A 22,485-nucleotide genomic window follows, 5' to 3' on the forward strand; every position below is an offset into this window, starting at 1 on the left:
AGGGTCATGGAACAACTTAATTTAAGAGTTTCTAGGCCTTACTACAATATATGTGCCATGGATTCTAAGAAGATTGAAGTTCACGGTCTGATCAAGGATTTACAAGTTCATTTATCAGTTTACCCTGACATTATGATTGTTATGGACATTGTTGTTGTTGATGTGCCTGATGCTTGGGGTATGCTTTTATCTAGAAAATGGGACTCCGATATAGGAGGGAGTATTCAAATGAATTGGTCATATGCTATGATTCCTTCTCCTAGAGGTGATGGATTTGTGAGACTTAATAGAGAGCCCGAGAGAAGATTCCATGTTGAAGACCCTAAGAGACCTCATAATGAGATAATTAAAGAACAATCTGACATTGGAAATTATGCTATCATGTCTAATTCCATAGTTCTTCCCGATGATAAGGTTGATAAAAAGATTGGGGACCTTGAGGATAAAGTTTGAGACATGTATTTTGATGGTGCATCGTCTAGACATGGTAAAGGTGCAGGAGTAGTATTAAAATCACCCCTTGGTCATATTTTCAAGTTTGCCTATCGATTGGAGTTTGAAGCAACCGACAACGTCGCTGAATATGAAGCTTTATTGTTGGGTCTTGAGTTGGCTAAGGCTTTAAGAATTAAGTTGCTTAGCATCAAGGGGGATTTTGACTTAATTATCATGCAGATTAAAAATAAATTTACATGTAAAAATCAAAGGTTAAGAAATTATCAAAATGCCGTATGGGATACTATGGAACACGTTGATGCCCTTGACCTTGAGGCTATCCCAAGAGAGCAGAGTAATTCAGCAGATGAGCTTGCCATAGCTGCTTCTACTTTGCAGTTATCTGAATAATATAAAAATGGAAGTTATATTTAGGCCTTCTGTTCCAGATAACTCAGAGCATTGGCAAGTTTTTGATGACGAGAAACAAGTGATTTGTTTTCTTGATAATTTGGATGAGTTTGAAAATTTTCGAATAGATTCTAAGGAGGATGGGTCTGATGATTATGAGCATATCATAAATCCTACTCCTAAGAATGTGGTTTCTAGAACAACACTTTGACCGGCATGATGCCACAAAGTTGAAAGAGGAAAATAAAATGGATCCAGGGGAATACATCGAGGTGAACATTGCTACTTCTAGGGATCCAAAGATTATTAAAATTGGTAAGGGTACTAATGTTGAAGAAAGAAAAAAGTTAACCAGTTTACTTCGTGAATATCGGGATGTTTTAGCATTTTCTTATGATGAATTAAAAGGTTATAGGGAAGATGTCATGGAACACACTATCCTTTTGAAAGATGAAAATTCTAAAGCCTTTCGTCAAAAGCTTAGGTAGATAAATCCTAAGTTAGCCCCTTTGGTTCAAAAAGAGCTTTCAAAGATGCTTCCAGCAGGAATTATTGCTCAAACGAGGCATTCAACATGGTGTTCCAACTTGGTGATTGTTAGGAAAAAGAATGGTAAAATAAGACTTTGTGTCGTTTTTCGAAACCTTAATCTGGCATGTAAGAAAGATAATTACCCTTTGCCGAACATGGAGACTATGTTGCAAAGAGTAACTGGTTTTGGAATGATGTCATTGCTAGATGGTTTTTCTGGGTATAATCAGGTATGGGTTAAAAAGGAGGATCGTCACAAAACTACATTGGGGTACTTTCGAATATATTAGAATACCGTTTGGATTAACCAATGCGGGGGCTACATTTCAAAGGGCTATGGATTATGCCTTCAAGGGTTTAATTGGGAAATTTATTGAAATTTATCAGGATGATCTTAGTGTTTTTTCTAAGGATGGTATTAGTCATATAAGTCATCTTAGGCAAGTTTTTGATAGATGTAGGGAGTATGGGATTTCTTTAAATCTGGCTAGTCTGTTTTTGGAGTAATTGAAGGGAAATTACTTGGTCACATCATTTCTAAAGATGGAATCAAGATTGATCCTGAAAGAGTTGAGGCAATCCAAAAGATTCCTCTTTTCCATAATCTTAAATCCCTTCAGTCTTTCTTGGAAAAACAATTTTTCTTAGAAGATTTATTCCAAATTACGAAGAAGTAGCTAAGTCTATTCAAAGTCTCCTGAAAAAGGATGCAAAATTTGTTTGGCAAGAAGATGGCAAAAAGCCTTTTGAGGAAATCAAAGGTGCTATTGCAAAAGCCCCTGTTTTAGTTAGTCCTGATTACTCTAGGGATTTCATGATTTTCTCTTTCGCTTCTGAAGATACCATTGCTGGTGTCTTATTACAGAAAAATAAGGACGGTTACGAGCAACCTATTGCTTTCATGAGTAGAGCGCTTCAAAATTCTGAATTAAAATACAATACCATGGAAAAGCAAGCCTATGCCTTAGTCAATCTCTTAAGCATTTCAAGACTTATGTGGGTTATTCCAAAATCATTGCTTTTGTCCCACATTCTGTGGTTAAAGATATATTAACTCAAACTGATTGCTTAGGGACTTGTGCTAGGTGGGTTACTAAAATACAAGAATATGATTTAGAGATTAGACCCACCAAGTTAGTCAAAGGCCAAGGCTTGGCTCAAATGATGACCGAAGGTAATGAAAAAGCTCTTGGATTGATTTGTCTTAATGATTCATTTTCACCTGATTTGCAGAGATTAGGAGAACATGAGTGGTACAAGGACATTACTTATTACTTGATAAATCTTACATGTCCTAACCATTTAGTCGCTCATAAGAAAAGGGCTCTTAGATTAAAAGCCACTAAGTATTGCCCCATGAAGGATGGCCTTGGATGGAGAAATCTTGAGGGCATAGTACTTAGGTGCATTGACGAAATTGAGTCCAAAGAGTTAGTTTCTGAGTTTCATTCGGAGTTTTGTGGTGGTCATTATGCTGCTAGAACTACTGCCCACAAAATTCTGGGAGCTGGTTATTATTGGCCTTCGATTTTTTCTGATGTACATAAGTTTGTTAGAAGTTGTCAAGCCTGCCAACTGTTCACTGGGAAACAAAAGCTTGCTTCTCTGCACTTACAACTTGTGGTTGTGGAGGCACCTTTTCAGCATTGGGGTTTGGACTTCATTGGGAAGTTTCATGAAAATTCTAGCAATGGCTACTCATGGATTTTGACCGCTACTGATTACTTCACTAAATGGGTTGAAACCATCCCTGCTAAGAATGCCACTGAAAAGGTCATTATGGATTTTATTGAAAATAATATCATTATTAGATTTGATGTCCCTGCTAAGATCACTACTGATAATGCCAAGGCTTTTAGTTCTTCAGAATTTTCGTCTTTTTGTTTCAAGTATGGCATTGTCTTATCTCATTCATCAAATTACTGTCCTCAGGGTAATGGTCTTGCTGAATCAAGTAATAAAAATCTCATAACCATTCTCAAGAAGATAGTAGGAGATAATAAAAGATTGGAATAGCAAAATCAAGTATGCGTTATGGGCAGATAGGATCACTAAAAAGAAAGCTACTGGTAGAAGTCCTTTTGAATTAATTTATGGCTTGGTTGTAACCTTAGCTGTGCACCTGAAATTGCCAACTTATCAACTCCTTCAACATTTTTCCACTAATAAAGATGTTGATCAAAATAGAATTGATCAGATTGTGAAGTTGGATGAAACTCGTAGGAAAACTTTTGATAATATATGTAAAAGTCAATCTAACATTAAGAAAAGCTTTGATCAATCATCTCGATCTAGATCTTTGCAAGTTGGAGATATGGTGCTCCTTTGGGATCACAAGAATGAAAAACGGGGAAAACATAAGAAATTTGATAGTTTGTGGCTGGGACCATACATTATCCGAGACATTGCTGGGCCAAATTCATTCCACTTGAGCAGATTGGATGGCGAACCACTTGATTTACCTGCAAATGGCCAAATGCTCAAGCTATTCTTCAAAGATGACATCTGATGCCATGGGGCATGCCCTGTATTGTATTCCTAACCCTACACCTTGTCATTTCAGCATTTCATTTCTGTTTTAGGTTTAGATTTACTTTTCATGTTACTAGATAGTTAATAAATGGAGAGCTTATATCTTTCCTGTGCTTAATGTTATATGATGATTTTTGGATGGATGCTACTTATGTATTGTTGTGTGTTGCGTGGATGCAGATTCTGGATTCTCACATTCCTACAATGCAGCAATATGTCCCCAAGCAGAGCCAGATGTTGACCACTACATGTCAACGACCCATAGCAGTACACCCCCTTTTTTTCCGCAAAAGGGATAACGCTTGATCAATATGTCTGTGCTATTCAGCTATCATTATCAGCCTGATCATGTTATATTGTAAACCCAGTCTGCATGTGTAAATTGTAAATAATCTCAGCAAATCCGTGTCTTGTATGTAATTACCTAGGTAAACCTAATTTTCTGGTGATGATCTACATTCTTGAAGGTTTTTTGTCTCACCGATCCATGATCAGCAGAGTTTTCTTTTAGCGTAACCCCAAAGCCCGAATGAATTTTGGCATTAGAATGTTAGGGGAGTCTTAGTGTGCTAGTTCGAGTCTATGTAAAAGTGATTTGGGAATAATCCTAACTATTTGGTTAGGTTATTTTATTACAAATTGCTTGATCTACTAGATTATATTTGTGTCGTAGAACTGGGTAATCTGTGAGGGTCTATATCAAATGGGTTTTTCCCCTTGAGATGTAAAAAATGTAAAAATCATGATGTAAAATGTCTTGAGGGTTAGAAAAATAATTTATCCCCTCATAAGTCCTAGGTCCTAGGTAAATTTAAATTTTCCAAAGGCAAAATTCGTGGGTCCTTTAAAAAATTAAATTTTAAAAGGTCCAGGGACTAAGGTTAATTGATTATTTTGCTAAATTTTATGCCCTTAGTCCCTGGGGTTAAGTTAAAGTCAAAATTGTGAGGAAATTAATTCAAAAAATTAATTTTCGAATTAATTAAAATACATTTAAGTGATAATTTCGAATTTCCTCAATAATTTAAAATTTCGACGGATGAGATTAAAAGAAATTTTGATCTTCATCAACGGTCGAGATCACTTTGACAAGGATCACTCAAACTAGCCGTTGGAAGATTTGTCTTTAAATAGGAGGTCAGTTGACAGTTGAGAGGATTCGATCTTGGAGTCGTGTGCTAAGTGAAAGCTCTCAATCTTTTTTTTTTATGAGCAATAAAGAAAGACTTTGGGGTTAATTTCTGCTGGTGTTACTCTTCGTGGAAATGCTGTAAGATGTGTTATTTTCATGCATAGATTTCCTTTTAGCCATTGATGATAGCTTTATGAAGAGTGATTTAAGCATGGGTATCTTGCTTGATCACTAGGGTTTGAATGGTAATTTAATTTCTGGATATAATGGCAGATATCTCTATTAGATCTGAATTTTATTATCGTTTTCTCGCTCTATGTTAATGGTTGAATTGAGTTGTGCAGGGAATTCTTGATTTTGAGATCATCGGGCGTTCGGGGAAGTTTTTAGTTGGACCAGCCAACTCCCAAATAGCATTTTCTGAAGAGCCCAACTTGATTTAATCCCGGGCTTATCATAAGAAGTTTCATTGTTGATGCATGAAGGGTTTTTGGCGAAGTACCTCCCTTTAAATTTAAAATTTTAAAATTTTCTGTGCAAAATTGATAAATCTGGCTTTAAAGAGCCTTAGATTATCAGATCTGGGAGCGGAGTTGGACTCACACTCGCCAGATCTGGTGGATCTACCACTCCTGTGCATAGATCTATAGTATTTTTAATTTTTTTGACTTAGGGTTTCAATTTTTTGGTATATTCGGGTTCTGGGTGCTTGTGTTTTCAGGAGCAGGTTGCAGATTTGAAGGTGAAATCTGGTTTTGAAGCCAGGTCTAGGCCCTGGAGGGTAAGATTTGGCCTCAGAACCATCTTTTGCAGGGGCATGATTTTGCAATCCAGAGGTTTTTTCAAGTATTTTCTAGGGAAAAGTTTTGAGGGTTTTCCTTCAAATAAATTTGAAGCATTAGTTTTGACATTTTAATTAAAATTTTCTATCTGCTGCTTGGATTTTTCGAATTTTTCTGTGCTTGGTGTCGAAAATTTCGATTTTTTTGGGGGTTCCTAGAGATTTTAGATCCTTTCTCTTGCGTGCATTTCTTCAAACCCTCGCTACTAGAAATATCGATGATCTGTCCAGCTCTTTATAACGCCTGCATTCCTTGACTTTCCCTCCTTGCTGCACCCAATCAAAACTGAGAAACCTTGCTGCCTATTCTCGTTGTATGCTGGCCTGTGTTTTCCTTCCTTTTGCCCATTGCTCAAATCTTTTCTTCTGCGTCCATCCCTTAACCCGCTGCTCTTCGTGATCCTCAAACGCTACCACTGCCATCATAACCCTCTCCTAAACCTTGCGCAGCTTCCATCGCTCCTTTTCAAGCCTTCACGCTGCCCCCCTTTGCTACCACTGCATAACCCTCAGCTTCCCTCCGCGCATCTATATCTCATCCCCCTCACGCAGCTCCCCGTTCCTCCACATTGCACTAACCTCTTCGCTGTCAGCTCATCCCATGCTGCAAGCTGCTTTATCACCCTTCCATACGCATCCTAGCTCTCCCCCTCTTCCTTCACTCACTCCTCTCTTCACCTGCATCTTTCTCTTTCCAAATCTTGGCTGCTCCTCACGCAAACGCAGCCTCATCTCAGCCTTTCTCCCTTCCGTCGATTTTCCGTCAACTTGCAGACAAGCTGAACACCAAGTTGCCGTCGAAGTCTTCAAGCTGCCGCTGCCTAAGCCTCCGCCAAACCTGCATAACACAACGCGCTTCTCTCTCGACCTGCTACTTCCATGGCTCCCTCCCGGAATCTCCAAGCTCTCCTACCATCGACGTCTGCTTGTTGCCGCCATCCTGCTCTTCCCTCCTCTGTTGAAACCTGCACACAATACACAAAAACCCAAAAAACCTTTTCGACTTATTCATATGAGTTTAGCTTAGTTAGCACATTTTTTTGTTTGTTTTCATTTCTATATTATGGTTAGGGTGTAGGATAGTTAGGGTAGATTAGGTTTGATGTATTCTGATTTTATAATAGTCATTTCGTTTTGTTTTTATTTTTTCATCTGAAATCATAAAATTAAAAAAATCCTAGAAGTTAAAAAATCTATAAAAAAACATAAAAAAAGTTTTCTAAATATTAAAATTTTTTAAAAATCCTAATTTTTTTTTTAAATTTTCGAAACATAAAAATGCAATTTTTTTTTAAACATTTAAAAAAAATCTAAAATATCTGAAAAAAAATAAAATTTGAAAAAGACTAATTAAAAATTGAAAATTACTTTTGATGTCTTTTTTGTGGTATTAACATTTTCATTTCTCTATAGTTAAATGTGCTTAAATCTTTATATCTGAAGATTAACTATTTGAAAGTGGTGAGCTTCCTAGATTTGGGTCATTGAGCATAATCATCTAAGTTCTAGGATCTAAACTTGTTAGCATTAAAATCTCATGGTTGTTTAAAAGCAGTTGCATCTCTTGAAAGACATTGTGCATCTAGTGAAATTAATCATCATTGCTTGGATCATTTAATGCTCATTACCTGTTAGAATTTTTTGCAAATGTTTTCAAGCGATTGTTAAATAATTTTATCGTGGAATTGTAAGCCGTTTCATATCTCTATTTCCTAAGTAGCAGTTGATAATCAATTACTTGGATCATTGACTCTGTAAGGCACTAGTATTAATCATTTAAAATCTAATCAAATTCTAAATCTTGCTAAGCCTTAATCAAGTATTTAATTGCCTCGCTGTGTCTCCCGAACCAATTGATTTCCAGTGGGTTCTCTTTCATCCCATTTCTCCATAGGGTCTCCCTCCCTTAGCTTGCTGTAAGGAGACAGCTTAAATGGAAAGATTAGGGATCAGGGTGACAACCCCCGATCTGAGCGTTGTCGCAGTGTTTAGACAATCTGTGCGACAACAGACCCAATGGAGGAATGTGGACCCAGGTGGGAGAAATGATGAATGAGGTAATAATGAGTGGAAAGGGGGTAATATATGCAGATGAGGGAGCGAGACCATGCAACCAAAATCAGGGTTTCTCGTGAAATACCATCCCTAAAGTCAAATGGTCAGTAAAAGAGATCCCACGGGACTAGAATCCAAGGTTAATATCCAAAAAGAGGTATAGGGGACAAGAGCGCAGAGCTAGCCCATTCTTTCCGCTGAATCCCCCCATTAATCCATGCCGAGAAGTGTCCATGATAAGCAAACTCAATACTCAAGTACCAATTGACAAGGCATACCTTTAGGTTCGAGAGGTCCACCTTCAAACATACGATCATGACATATGGGTGAGGGATCACATGGCTGGATCAGGTAGCAGAGAAGTGGCACAATGAGCTAGTTGGTGGTTGTAGGCTGCCGACTAAGACCATCTTGGAAAAACAAAATTTCTCCTAGGGATATCACCCACAATATGGTGGGTAACAAGGCCGACTTGACTGGAGGGTAGGATGACTTGGTGGAGAAGGGATAAATGACACTTTAGACTCGAAAATAAATTTCCTTCGTGACGTACAAAGCCCAAGAAGGGTCTATTACATAATGACAAGGACAATGATACACGACACAAACCCTATAAGCCTTCAATGGAGGCTTTTGATCTATAAACAAAATAAACAAAGCATGACACCCATAATTATAAATAATTTTCTTTTATAATAATTTTTCTTTTCTTTACTTTTAACAAATATATTACATCACGACTCAAATACACTTATGAAGATCAATACTAGGTACATTTCTCAACACTCCCTCTTAACTAGGGAGGTGTTCAAAATTGTTCAATCTGTACAAGATTGATCTCAATTTGAAATATTCTTAAGAAGAGAACAATAACATACTCAATGCTTGAGATACCCTAATTGCAAAGGTATCCAACACATCAAAGATCCAAGTGTCATGACACAACTGTCATACACTCATGCAAGGATCTAAGACACTACCAGGGACTAAGGTGTTATCCAAATATCTGCTACTATAGGTACCATCAGGCTTCAACCTTAACACCAAACCTCAAGGATCTAGGTATCATATCCAAGGTCAGAGCTCCACAAGACCAATGATACCCTCCCTCATCAGGATCTAGACATCATCAACGGGCCTGCCAAGATGTCCTCCCAAGTATCATCATTAGGGAAGTTTTATGGTACTTCATCTCTCCCTCTCAATCCAAGCATGCTTGTTTAAATATTCAACAACTTCGAAGGGAGAGGTCAACTACTTGTTCAACTGTTAGAACTTCTAGTAGCTTCAAAATCCTATTCAATATCAAACTTCAATATATATGTTTTGTATGCTAACATGAAACTTCAAGGTCTTTCAACTATTCTAGTGCTGCTTATTCAAGTATGTTTTTATGGAAACTTCCTTTTTCAACTTCTTTAGCTGCACCAAACTTCAGCGCTTTCCAAAACATCCAATTTTTTTTCATGACTTCTTCAATCATGAATAACCATCTTGTAGTGATTTAACCATTCTCTGATCTTTATTCTTTCTTCAAGGTGTTCATTATAGCTGTCACAATATGCCCTCCCTCTTAACTGGAGATATATATACTTTCTTTATCCAAACATCTTCTTTACTAGGGGACAAATCCATCACATAAGCTCTTTCTTTTCACATTTTCATATCATCGAAGAAATTCAACCTTCAGATCGTTATTCCTTCTCACATCACAACAATGCTGTGAAAATTCTTGCAACTTTCTCCTTCCATCATGCTTAACATTATTATCAAATATGAGGTAGGTAAGCATCTTCAACATTTTGAAGACTTGTATACCTACAAAACTTCAACAATAAGTACAACCAGGGACACATATACAGCATGAAGTCAACTTTATCAATACAAGGTTAGCATATTAATGAGAGTATATAGGGTTCTTAAAATTAAAAAATAATATTTTAGATATCCAAAACCTAGACCAAGTTAGGTTTATAATTGACAAAGGTTACACCTTTCATACCCAGAGTTTCACAAACACTTTTGCTAGGGTTTTTGTCACAAACCCTAGATTTCATCATCAAGACTAAACAATCAAATCAAGTTAGGACTTTAATCATAGCGAAAGAATTTCACATCTAGGGTTTTATTATCATGCCCTAGAAAGTCATATTAATTTCTACTAGGTTTTTTGTAAACGAAACATCAAAAGCTTCAATGTTAGATATTCAACAATTTTGACCAAGCTAAGGTTTCAATCATACGGAAGCATATATACCTAGGGTTTTATTCCTAGGATCTTTCATTAACTATTATACCGATTTGTCATAAATCTTGAATCATCAAACCCTAAAGATCTAGGGTTTTATCATATATCCTAGACATTAACAATAAACCCTAAAAGGCTAGGGTTTTATATTACCAAATCTTAAATATTAGGAGAGTAGGATTTCATCATATGTTCCAAACCCTAAAGAAGACTAGGGTTTCATAGTGAACCCTAAAAGTAAGGGTTTCATAGTGAACCCTAAAAGTAAGGGTTTCATCATAGTAAACATTAGATAGATAGAGTGGTAAGGGTCGATTTAATCTAAAGATTAATCACCCTAACAAACAAGAATCGTTATGATTCAAAACCTTAGACATGAGATAGTTAGTAATATAAAACCAATTTTAAAATGATGTACCTTCTTATATGAAGAAGGCCAATTATAAGTCTTTATGCATACTTTGAGTTGCTTCTTTTACAAACCTTGTAGGGTTTCCTATTGAAAGGCTTCGTCTGCAACAAAACTTCCTTCTTCTCATTTGAGTCTCCCTCTGAATCTAGACATAGTCCTTATTGCAAGCTTTTTCTTGAATTTAGAGTATTCTTGCAAACTTTCGTTCCAAGGAAAAAACAAGAGAGAGGATTATAAATAGTCACAAATGAAACTTGAAACAAAATAGAGGAAGTCAACTAAGACAAAGAAATAAAGAATAGGATACTTATCTTTTGTGAAAAATGTGGGGAAGCTCCTTCTTGATCTTTATATTAACCTAGTCTCTGAGAGGGATTCCCTTTACATCAAAACAACTCAAGAACAAAACATATTAAATCTAGAAATCAAATATAAAGGAAAGAACTAAAAACAATTGCTTAGACTATAAGTGGAGGATATATAGGACTTAATAGAATAAGTCTTTGACTTTGGGGTCCTCATTTTTAGACTTCTTTTGAGGATTTTCATCGGCTGCAACGTTAGCTTGATACCTTTCTCTTTTCTTGTTCTTAGGATTATCAGGGCATTGACTCTTGAAGTGTCTCATCTTATGGCAATTGTAACATTCTATTTTGGATAGATCAATCTTCTTCTTTGGCCCTTTGAACTTCTTAAATCCTCCTTTCTTCTTGTCACGAGCAAAGTAGGCATTTGAGGTATTTTCTTCATTTTCTTGTTTCCCATCTGTCATGGATAAACAAGCTTCTCCTTGTATATGCAAACCACATCTCTTCGAAGGATGGGGAGTTTTTCGAACTACTAATTCCAACTGCAAATGCATTCCAAGATTTTGAGAGTCCTATAGGTGCAACACTTACAAGTTATTTCTTTGGACTATCTCATTTGTTGCTTGAAGTTCATCCTTTATACGAGCAATTCTTAAAAAATGGGAATACATTGTATCATCCTTTGTCATCTTAACTGTTCTAAGCTCATTCTTTAAGCTTGCCACCTGTCCAATATTTTTGATTGTAAACAATTTTGAGAGACCATCATACATCTTTATTGAAGAGTCTAGAGTGGATATGTAGGGAATCAAGTTGTCTTTGACTCCATCCACAACTAAGTTCATGGCGAAAATATCTGCTTCCTTGTATTTTTCCTTTCCAACATCATCTGTAGGTTCCTTGACTTTTCCTTGCACAAATTCCAATACCTTATTCTTTGCAAGGATGAGGTCCATCCTTGTTTTCCATGCCCTATAGTTAGAGGCTCCTTGAAGCTTGTTCTTAGATTTCATTGATGAGGCCATAGGTGCACTTACTTTGTAACCTTCTTCTTTTTATAACTTTCTTGACAACTTCTTCTTTCCTTGAGAGTTTGTCGATCTTACTAGCTGCCTTTATACCTTCTTCTTCACCTTAGCTTTGATACCATGTTAGATATTAGAAAGGCGGAACAATTTCCTTTAACTTGATAATTACTTATGATTACTTAGTGATCTTTATTAACTTCTTTTATGTCTTCATACATCTTTTGTCATCAAGCAACTATCAAAAACAAAATATGAAGATCAACACAATGGGGACATAGGATGTAGGCTCTCATCCAGGGCTAAAACCCCTCTTCTAGGGGAAAACCCAAAAATTCTCCTCTTCCTTAGAATCATATCAAATGAGATAACCAAGTCCTTTGACTAGACCAAAAGACCTCCTTTAGCCCACCAAGTCAACCTCCCAAGAGGATTAGCCAAAAACCAAACTCAACTCAAGTCAAACTGCTTCAATCTTGCAACAACCTTAAATTTCATCCCTCTTGCAACAAAATTTCAGCCCTATTGCAAACCTGCAACTTCAGCCCCTCTTTTGCAACCTAAAAACTCGCATGTGTGAGCCAAAGATGAGAAAATCAACTTTTTTAACTTTGCTAGGGTTCCTCATGTTGAAGGAAATGTAACTAGGCTAGGTCTTCATAAATGTAATTTTGATATTTGTACTTATTCAAGAAAAGAGAAACTATTTTGATATTATTTGTCAATGAGTTTCTTGCTCATTGAAAATAGGTCAAGCACATTTCGAAGTGATTCTAGAGAGTCAAAGTCAAAATATAATTATGATGAGACTCTTTGAGGGCATGTTACATCATGTATGTCAACGTACAAGGTCATGGGAACATCTCCAAGCAAAGTCAAATCCTCTCCTAGCCTCAACAAAGTCTCCAAGCAGCAAAATGATAAATAAAAGATGAATTATCAAGTCGGCCTAATGGACGGTCAAGTCGGCCTAAAGAGGAGGGACAAACCTCTATTTATAAAGGCTGTCCACTCCTCATTTGACATCACTTCACTCTGAAATCCGCAAGTAAGAAACATAAATGAAAAGGACGAAGAAAAGCCAAAGAAAAGGGTTACAAGGATAGCGAGATAAGGAGACAAAATAACGAACGCAAGGAGACATTTTCTAGGGCATCAACAACCACATATGTGAAGATAAAGGAGGCTTCCTACAACAGGAAATTACAGTGACAAGTATCTTGGTTTTGGGCTAAGAGACAAGGACTATAAGGCCCCCCCAACCAACGAAGAAGAAGGAAAAGACAATGAGAAGGAGCCTGTTTTTAGGATTTCTGTTCACACGTGCGAAGATTTCAGAAGTCAACTTTTGCGGATTTGACAACAGTTGAAGGCAGTAGACTTAGAGGCCTCATCTAGATGTGTATCTAGGTCTACAAGGTATCCAAAGGAAAGCGAAGAAGGTTCTCTCTATAACGAAGTAAAGAGGCCCTAATGTTCTAGGGTTCCTCCTAAGAAGAAAAGAAGTCTAAGCAACAGAAGAAGGATGAAGTGTTGAGGAGAAATGTGTCGAGAAACAAAGGTCCATGTGCCAGAAGTTATAGTGCAGAAAGAGGAAGGGTCTAGGGTTTGGCAATTGTTCAAATAAGAAGATTCAATAAGAGAAAACTTACCAAGGGTTTTCCTCTCAAGAGTGGAGAGGTTTTGTCCCTAGTAGAGAGCCAAACTTTGTGTTCTTGTTATTTTGTTTTGGTAACAGTTTGATGAAGTACACACATATGCACTAATAAGAAGAAGAAAAATCATAAGCTAACAAGAAAAGTAAAAAGATTCCACAAATTGTTATCAAGTAACGAAGAATTACACTACACTACTTTGCCCTAGATTCTTCAACATGGTATCAGAGCTAAGGTGACACATTGTTAATTTTAGGTATGTTCTATGTTTAGAGCAATTTATTTCAATTTTAGTTAGCTCAATATCTTTTCCAGATTAGCAATCACATTAGCATTAAAGTAAATTGCAGATAGAACATAAACATAAATTGTAGAAGACAAGCCAAACAAGCGGACACAAGATGTGGCGCTAGCCAGGGACAAACCCCAATGTGGGGAAACCCTTGATCAATTCTTCATATATGTTCTTCAATAGTTCAGCAGAGAGAGAGAGAGAGAGATAGTACATTTACAACAAAAGTCAACACTTTGACTTATCTAGATAAGAGCATAGATCATCTCTAAGAAGATGATACATGAGAACAGTTGAAGACATGCTGCTTCAACTGATTCTCCAAGGTGACTCCTTCACCTATCATCGTGTTGCATCTCGTCATCATGCTGCACCTTTCTTGCTTGTTGTCCCTTGCTTGCTTGTTGTCCCTAGCATGCTTGTTGTCCTTACCATGCTTGCTATTGCATGCTAGCTGTAACATTGCATGCTTGGTGTATTTGTTGCTAAGTACCATACAACTGTGCCAATGTTAGTTAGTTATCCCTTGCATGCTGCTCTCCTTCAGAGACAGATGCTCTAATTGTTCCGACAGTTCTCGGAAGTTCCGGTAGTTTCGGCAATTTTGGCTGTTCCCGGCAGTTCCCGGCTGTTTCGGCAGTTCCGGCAGTTCTGGCTGTTCCCGACAGTTCCGACAGTTTCGGTTGTTTCGGCTATTCCCGACAGTTCTGGCAGTTTCGACAGTTCCCAACAGTTCCTGGCAGTTCCGGCTATTCTGACAGTTCCAACAGTTCTGGCAATTTCAGCTTCTACCCTCTGGATCAGGGCAATGTTATCCCTTAGGATCTCTCCTCCTACTAAAACCCAAAGACAAGTAGAGAGGAAGGGATCCCAAGTGTGTTGAAATGACTTGAAGGCCACCTCTATATATACTAAAACGTTCAGCACAAGTGGGGTTTATTTGGTTGCTGGCCGACCTTGACGAATTGTCCCATAACACAAATAAATTCATATCTCCATGAATACTTATCAGAATCAGATGATCATTAGATCAATCCTACACCTCTCGATGAGAGGGATCCAAGAAAAATATCAGCTTTCATTAATCAGATGACCCACATGGAGTTTGGCCCTAGTTTCCGATTTTAACACTCCCTCTCAATTAGGGAGAACTCTATTCGCTGATCCATATGTCCGACTATACTATCTCTGCCATCAGTGCCCTGTACTGCTCTCATCTGCTGAGCTTTGCTTTGCTCTGCTCTGCTCTACTAAACTATGAAGAAGAAGAATTGATCGAGAATGTCTTATACCATTCTCTACTGACCCGAAGTTAGTGTCATTTGAAGAGAGTGTGTCACATCACTCTTACTGGCCCGAAGTTAGTTTTATTGATCCCAGATCAATATCACAAGAGAGTGTCTCAAACCACTCATACTGATCCCAGATCAGTTTCATTGATCCCAGATCAATGGAGGTCATCCTAGCAAAGGGAGTACGGTAGATACAACGATGCATCCATCGATAGTACTACTATGGTCCCTAACCCCATTTCCCTGCTCATTGATCAGATGAGAGGTACTTCCCATGAGTCCCAGACTGCATGGATAGGATGCCTCGACAACAGAACTATTCATCCTGTCCACAGGAGAATGAATCATCCTGCCCCACAATCGCCACGGGAGAACTAATCATCTCGGCCCACAGGAGAACTAATCATCCTGTTTCACAGTTGCCACGGGAGAACTAATCATCCCGGCCCACATGAGAACTAATCATCCTGTTCCACAGTTGCCACGGGAGAACTAGTCATCCCGGCCCATAGGAAAACTAATTATCCTGTTCCACAGTTGCCACGAGAGAACTAATCATCCCGGCCCACAGGAGAATTAATCATCCTGTTCCATAGTCGCCACGGGGTATCACAGGGGAAGGTTGAACCTGTCATCCTGTACTTAGTGCACCACCGGGTGAGGGTGAGTTGCCCTGTGGTCGTATGTTGCTCCAGTAAGTACCCCAAGCCCCTAGAGCTCCCAGAGCTCAATGCATGAAAGATGCAGGACCCTTATAAGAAGGTCTCTCAACGACTCCAAGTCGTTCGGGAAAGTCACAAATTTGACCTTTCATCGGGGCTTTGACAAAATATCTGCCACTTGTACATCAGTCTCAATGCAATGGAGCCTCCTCGCTCATCGACTTACCATATCCCAGATAAGGTAGTATCTGATGTTTATCTGCTGGAGCAATCATCGAATACGGGATTCCTCAATAATCGAATCCCCCCTCTGGTTCTGGTATTCATCATGTGTACAAACAACTCACTTAAGAGCTTTTGCAACCATGTAGCTTCACACGAGATCATACTCGTAGCTATGTATTTGGTCTCGGCAGTGCTTATAGCAATCGACCTCTAATTCCTGCTCATCCATGATATCGAAGCAGAATCCAAAGAGAACCAACACTGAGAAGTGCTCTAGAGATCCTCCACAGTGCCTGCCTAGTTAGCATTCGAATAATCATGTAGTTTCATATTTCCGGCAGTTTATCTCAATCCATGAGAAATTGTGCCCCGAAGATATCTTAGAAGATTATTGGCACCAATCCTGTGAGGCTCAACCAAATATGAGCTCACCATTTTAACTGCAAAACATATGTCCGGACAAAAGTTCACCAAGAACATCAACACGAAGGAGTTTATGAAACTTAGAGGCATTTCCCAAATCTGGTTCGACATCACTACCATATAACTTCTGAAAGTTAAGATCCTCGAGGTAGTCACAGGCTTGCAGTTTATCATTCCACATCTGGAATCCAACTCCCTCTTACTTCTGCAAATGAGAGGGTCTGCACCTGCCAGAAATAGGTCGTCGTCATAAGGTGCCGGTATGAGAGGTCTATCATCCACAACCTTCAGGTAATGGTTTGGATCGGTTTCACTCCTAGTGAATCTTAGCTTTATCAGACAACTATCAATCCTCTCATACTACGCCTGGGGTGTTTTGCTTCAAGCCATAGAGGGCTTTCTTCCACCTGTATACACGAGATTCCCGATCGTGAATCTCAAACTCCTCGGGTGTTCCAAACTTGTGGACCTGCTGCATGAGGGGAATGGTCCCCTAATAAGATTTTCCTTCGGTACATCTCAGACATGTACCTTCATGCTCTACTTGAATTCAGACATCCCTATCACCATTTGACTCACATCGGGTAGGGCCCCATAAGTAGACCTTCGGTGTTATAGATGTGATATGTCATTTGACATGATCCCCAATGGACCATCCTGCAACTTGATACAAATTGCCAACCCAGAACCCATGAGAAAAAGCATCTTTGAAAATTCTATTTTTTTTAACACGTACCTTTCCATCGATGAATGCCACCCTGAAACCTTTGACTTCCATTTCCGAGATGGACACCAGGTTCTTCTTGCGATCAGGTACATAAAAGAGATTTTGTAAATGAATCGAGTTACCCTCATTCAATTGAGGGTTAACATTCCCTACACCCTTTCCAGGATAGGTGGCATCGGCTCCAAGTATAATCCCACGATTGTTTCCATCTCTACCAAATTAGAAAGTGCACCCATCTATCCGATGAAGCGCCTTGAAGCACTACAATCAATAAGCCAGATTCCCAAAGAATCTGAAGGAGAGGGCCAATACAAGATAACACTTCTTTATCTTATCAGAAACAACATTTGATTCTTCATACCTGGGATTCCTTGCTTTCTTTGAAGAGTAGACCATTTCCTTGATGACCTGCATTACCTATCATTCCTTTGATCATTGAAGATGTCCCTGTAATGATTGTTATCATCATCAAGTGATGTGTCCCTGCCATTCAGACACTCCTTCGCATAATGGCCGAACTAGTTATCTGCCTTTCCTTCCACCCTAAGATCTTGTCTTCCAATGAAGTGATCTTTAGGTAGGCCATATTCCGCTGTGCCATTTTGATAATATTCTCTGCTTCGACTTCACCCTTGGTGAATTTGAAGAGGGATGAGGAATCCATTGATCCTTTTTTCCTTTCCCAACTGTCTTCGGTGATTGCTCTTCACTCTTGCTTGGGCTTTGCCTTCACCTTAGCTCTGATTCCATGTTAATTTTAGGTATGTTCTATGCTTAGAGCAATTTATTTCAATTTTCACAGTTAGCTCAATATCTTTTCCAGATTAGCAATCACATCAACATTAAAGTAAACTGTAGATAGAACATAAACATAAATTGTAGAAGACAAGACAAGACAAGCAGACACAAGATGTGGCGCTAGCCAGGGACAAACCCCAATGTGGGGAAACCCTTGATCAATTCTTCTTATATGTTCTTCAGTAGTTTAGTAGAGGGAGAGAGAGATAGTACATTTACAACAGAAGCAACACTTTGACTTGTCTAGATAAGAGCATATATCATCTCTAAGAAGATGATACATGAGATCAGTTGAAGACATGCTGCTTCAACTGATTCTCCAAGGTGATTCCTTCACCTATCATCGTGTTGCATCTCGTCATCATGCTGCACCTTTCTTGCTTATTGTCCCTTGCTTGCTTGTTGTCCCTAGCATGTTTGTTGTCCTTAGCATGCTTGCTGTTGCATGCTAGTTGTCCCTTGCATGCTAGCTGTAACATTGCATGCTTGGTGTATTTGTTGCTAAGTACCATACAATTGTCCCAATGTTAGTTAGTTGTCCCTTGCATGCTGCTCTCCTTCAAAGACAGATGCTCCGGCTGTTCCGGCAGTTTCGGGAGTTCCTGACAGTTCCGGCTGTTCCGACTGTTTCGGATGTTCCAGATGTTCTCGGCAGTTCCGGTAGTTCCGACAGTTCCCGGTAGTTCCTGCAGTTCTCGACAGTTCTGGCTGTTCCGACAGTTCCGATAGTTCCGGCAGTTCCATCTTCTGCCCTCTGGATCAGGCCCATCAGGGCAATGTTATCCCTTAGGATCTCTCCTACTACTAAAACCCAAAGACAAGTAGAGAGGAAGGGATCCCAAGTGTGTTGAAATGACTTGAAGGTCACCTCTATTTATACTAAAACGTTGAGCACAAGTGGGGTTTATTTGGTTGCTGGCCGAACTTGACGAATTGTCCCATAACACAAATAAATTCATATCTCCCTGAATACTTATCGGAATCGGATGATCTTTAGATCAATCCTACACCTCTCGACGAGAGGGATCCAAGAAAAATATCAACTTACATTATTAAGATGACCCACATGGAGTTTGGCCCTAGTTGCCAATTTTAACACTCCCTCTCAACTAGGGAGAACTCCATCCGCTGATCCATATGTCCGAATGTACTATCTCTGCCATCAGTGCCCTACACTGCTTTGGTCTGCTGAGCTTTGCTATGCTCTGCTCTGCGCTGCTCTGCTCTGCTCTACTAAACCATGAAGAAGAAGAATTGATCGAGAATGTCTCATACCATTCTCTACTGACTCGAAGTCAGTTTCATTTGAAAAGAGTGTGTCACATCACTCTTACTGGCCCGAAGTTAGTTTTATTGATCCCAGATCAATATCACAAGAGAGTGTCTCAAACCACTCATACTGATCCCAGATCAATGGAGGTCATCCTAGCATAGGGAGTACGGTAGATACAACGATGCATCCATCGATAGTACTACTATGGTCCCTAACCCCATTTCCCTGCTCATAGATCAGATGAGAGGTACTTCCCATGAGTCCCAGACTACATGGGTAGGATGCCTCAATAGGAGAACTAATCATCCTGTCCACAGAAGAATGAATCATCCTGCCTCATAGTCACCACGGGAGAACTAATCATCCCGACCCACAGGAGAACTAATCATCCTGTTTCATAGTTACCATGGGAGAACTAATCATCCTGTTCCACACTTGCCACGGGAGAACTAATCATTCTGTTCCACACTTGCCACGGAAGAACTAATCATCCCGCCCCACAAGAGAACTAATCATCCTGTTCCACAGTTGCCACGAGAGAACTAGTCATCTCAGCCCACAAGAGAACTAATCATCCTGTTCCACAGTCACCATGGGGTATCACAGGAGAAGGTTGAACCTGTCATCCTGTACATAGCGCACCACCAGGGGAGGGTGAGTCGCTTTGTGGTCGTATGTTGCTCTAGTAAGTACCCCAAGCCCCTAGAGCTCCCAGAGCTCAATGCATGAAAAATGCAGGACCCTTATAAGAAGATTCAATAAGAGAAAACTTACCAAGGGTTTTCCTCTCAAGAGTGGAGAGGTTTTGTCCCTGGCAGAGAGCCAAACTTTGTGTTCTTGTTATTTTGTTTTGGTAATGGTTTGATGAAGTACACACATATGCACTAATAAGAAGAAGAAAAAGCATAAGCTAACAAGAAAAGTAAAAAGACTCCACAAATTGTTATCAAGTAATGAAGAATTACACTACACTACTTTGCCCTAGATTCTTCAACATGGTATCAGAGCTAAGGTGACACATCAAAGAAAGGGCAACTCAAGAACACTCATCAAGGAGAAGCATCTACAAAGTTGAAGCATCAAGCCTAGATGTCTCAATCACTTGAAGGTCAAGAAAGGTATACAATCCATTATTCATCAAGAAGGTCTACAAAGCTAGAAGAAGAGCCTTATATAAAGGCACCTTCAAAGAAGAGCAGATTGAAGCAGGACCTACATCAAGCTACAAGTCTTCAAGCAAATCCCATCATCAAGCAAGTTCACTTGGAGAAGGCAACTTGAAAAACATCAAGATCCAGGGAAGGGAAGCCATCAAGTCTTCAAGGAGGAAGAAAATCCACCACATCTCAAAATCTATGAAGTAAGTACATGTCCCCTTCTGAATATACATCAATGTCTTTTTGCAAGGAAAACAATAAATTGGTAGGAACCAATAACTTTCTTGCATGGAAGAGGAGGACTGATCTACTTCTCAAGGAGAATGAACTCCTAGAGCATGTCAAAGGGAATATCACTATCCATGCTAAGGAACAAACTCAACCCTTAACCAAGTATAATAAGGATGAGACAAGAGCTCAAAGGATTCTAATAGAATCAATCAAAGACTCTCATTTCTTATGTCTCCAAGTTTGAGACATCGAAAGAAATTTATGATAAGCTAGTAGAGCTATTCTCTGTATCTACAACTGGAGAAGTAATATCTCTCAAGAATGAATTATACAAGATGAAGATAACAAAGGAAGGAATAGCTCCCTACTTCATGAAAATCTCTGAAATGACAAATCAACTTCAAGAGCTTGGGGAAGTCATGTCTAACAAAGAGATGACAACTGTAGTACTCAATGCTCTACCTGAGGAGTGGGGAAACTTCACATCAAGCATATATGCCAAGAAGGAAGCAACCACTCTCAATGAAATGTGGTCTCTATACAAAACAGAGGAAACCAAACATAAGGCAAAGGAAGATGTGGGATCAAAGGAGCAAGCATTTGCTACCATGGCCAAAAGAAAGGGTAAATTTAGCAAATTTGGTCCACGAAGAACAAACAACAAAGACATGTCCAAAATCCAATGTTTTTGATGCCAAGAATATGGACACTACAAAAGGAATTGTCCTAAGTTTAAGAAGGACAACGACAACAAAAGAAAGAGGAAAGAAGCAAAAGAAGGAAGATCCTCCGGATCTCTACTATGACTAGGTCAAACTCTTTACTTCTAGAATTCTTTCAAAGTTTTTAGTAGTATAGGAGGATGTAGGAGCAAAATAATGCTGCATAGCTAGAAACATCCTCTAAAATCTAGAAGCATGATATACATAGAGTTCTAGATACTCATGAAGATGTAGCATTTCATGAGAATAAAAATGCGTGGGTAGAAATATCATCTAGAATATAGGAGCATGGTAGATCTAGCTCAAGATATTCATATAGAAGGAGCATATCTAGTATAGAACCTCATCCATGATAAAAGAAATATTCGATCATGATTAAGTATCTTAGAAGACCTCCATCATCAAAGGAAAAGAAACATTTGCAAGGCAAGGATCTTTAAGATCCTATGATGGAATCTTCAAAAGAAGGCTCATGAACCAAGGCAGATGTCTCATTGGGAATTCCATTCATGGGATTCAAGAAAAGGATGATATGCAGGCAAGCTAAGATGAAGCAAGAAGGGTCACACCAAAGGATGATCAAAATGAGGTATGTATACATTGAAATTTAGTCATATTATAATTTGTATATTATTGAGTCATGGGTATCGTTCTATAATATGATCTAGCATGAAAGAATCTCTTTCACCAAGAACATGCTCGAAAACATGTACCACAATGCAATGAAGGTCAACAAAATAATATGCTCACATAAGGAGCATAAGATTGTTGACTAAGAAGCAAGAAGAAATGCTGACAAGTCCAGAAAGCAAGCAATGAAGGAATGCTCTCACAAGACACATTAGATGGTTGACCTATCTATCTGAGAAGAAGCAAATGAAGAAAGAGATCAAGCATGTGGAGAACACCATGATCACCAAGAATCGCTATCTGACAAAATGCTTTGAAGATATCTCCCAACAAAATGCTTTGAAGATATCTCCCAAAAGAAGGCAGGACAACTCTGACAAAGGAAGAAAGGACCCTTGACATCTATGAAGGCCTTGGAGATATAAAAGGTGCAAATAACTGATTCTACTCTACGAAGATGTTGTGATG

The 22,485-nt window shown here is 38.8% G+C and overlaps 1 protein-coding gene across 1 annotated transcript; it reads left to right on the top strand.

The window, feature by feature from the left end:
• The first annotated feature begins 456 nt into the window (after window positions 1-456).
• On the top strand, window positions 457-846 carry LOC149234832 (uncharacterized). Its single transcript, XM_089368390.1, has one exon. The coding sequence runs from the start codon at window positions 457-459 to the stop codon at window positions 844-846; it is 390 nt and encodes a 129-aa protein (XP_089224516.1).
• The last annotated feature ends 21,639 nt before the right edge of the window (window positions 847-22,485 follow it).

Source organism: Pinus tabuliformis, chromosome 8, assembly GCF_031772625.1.
Source record: "Pinus tabuliformis cultivar Carrire ecotype Pingquan chromosome 8, CPIR1, whole genome shotgun sequence".
NCBI lineage: Eukaryota > Viridiplantae > Streptophyta > Pinopsida > Pinales > Pinaceae > Pinus > Pinus tabuliformis.

Coding starts and splice junctions, on each gene's coding strand:
- LOC149234832 (XM_089368390.1), top strand. CDS start 457: ATGTATTTTGATGGTGCATCGTCTAGACATGGTAAAGGTGCAGGAGTA.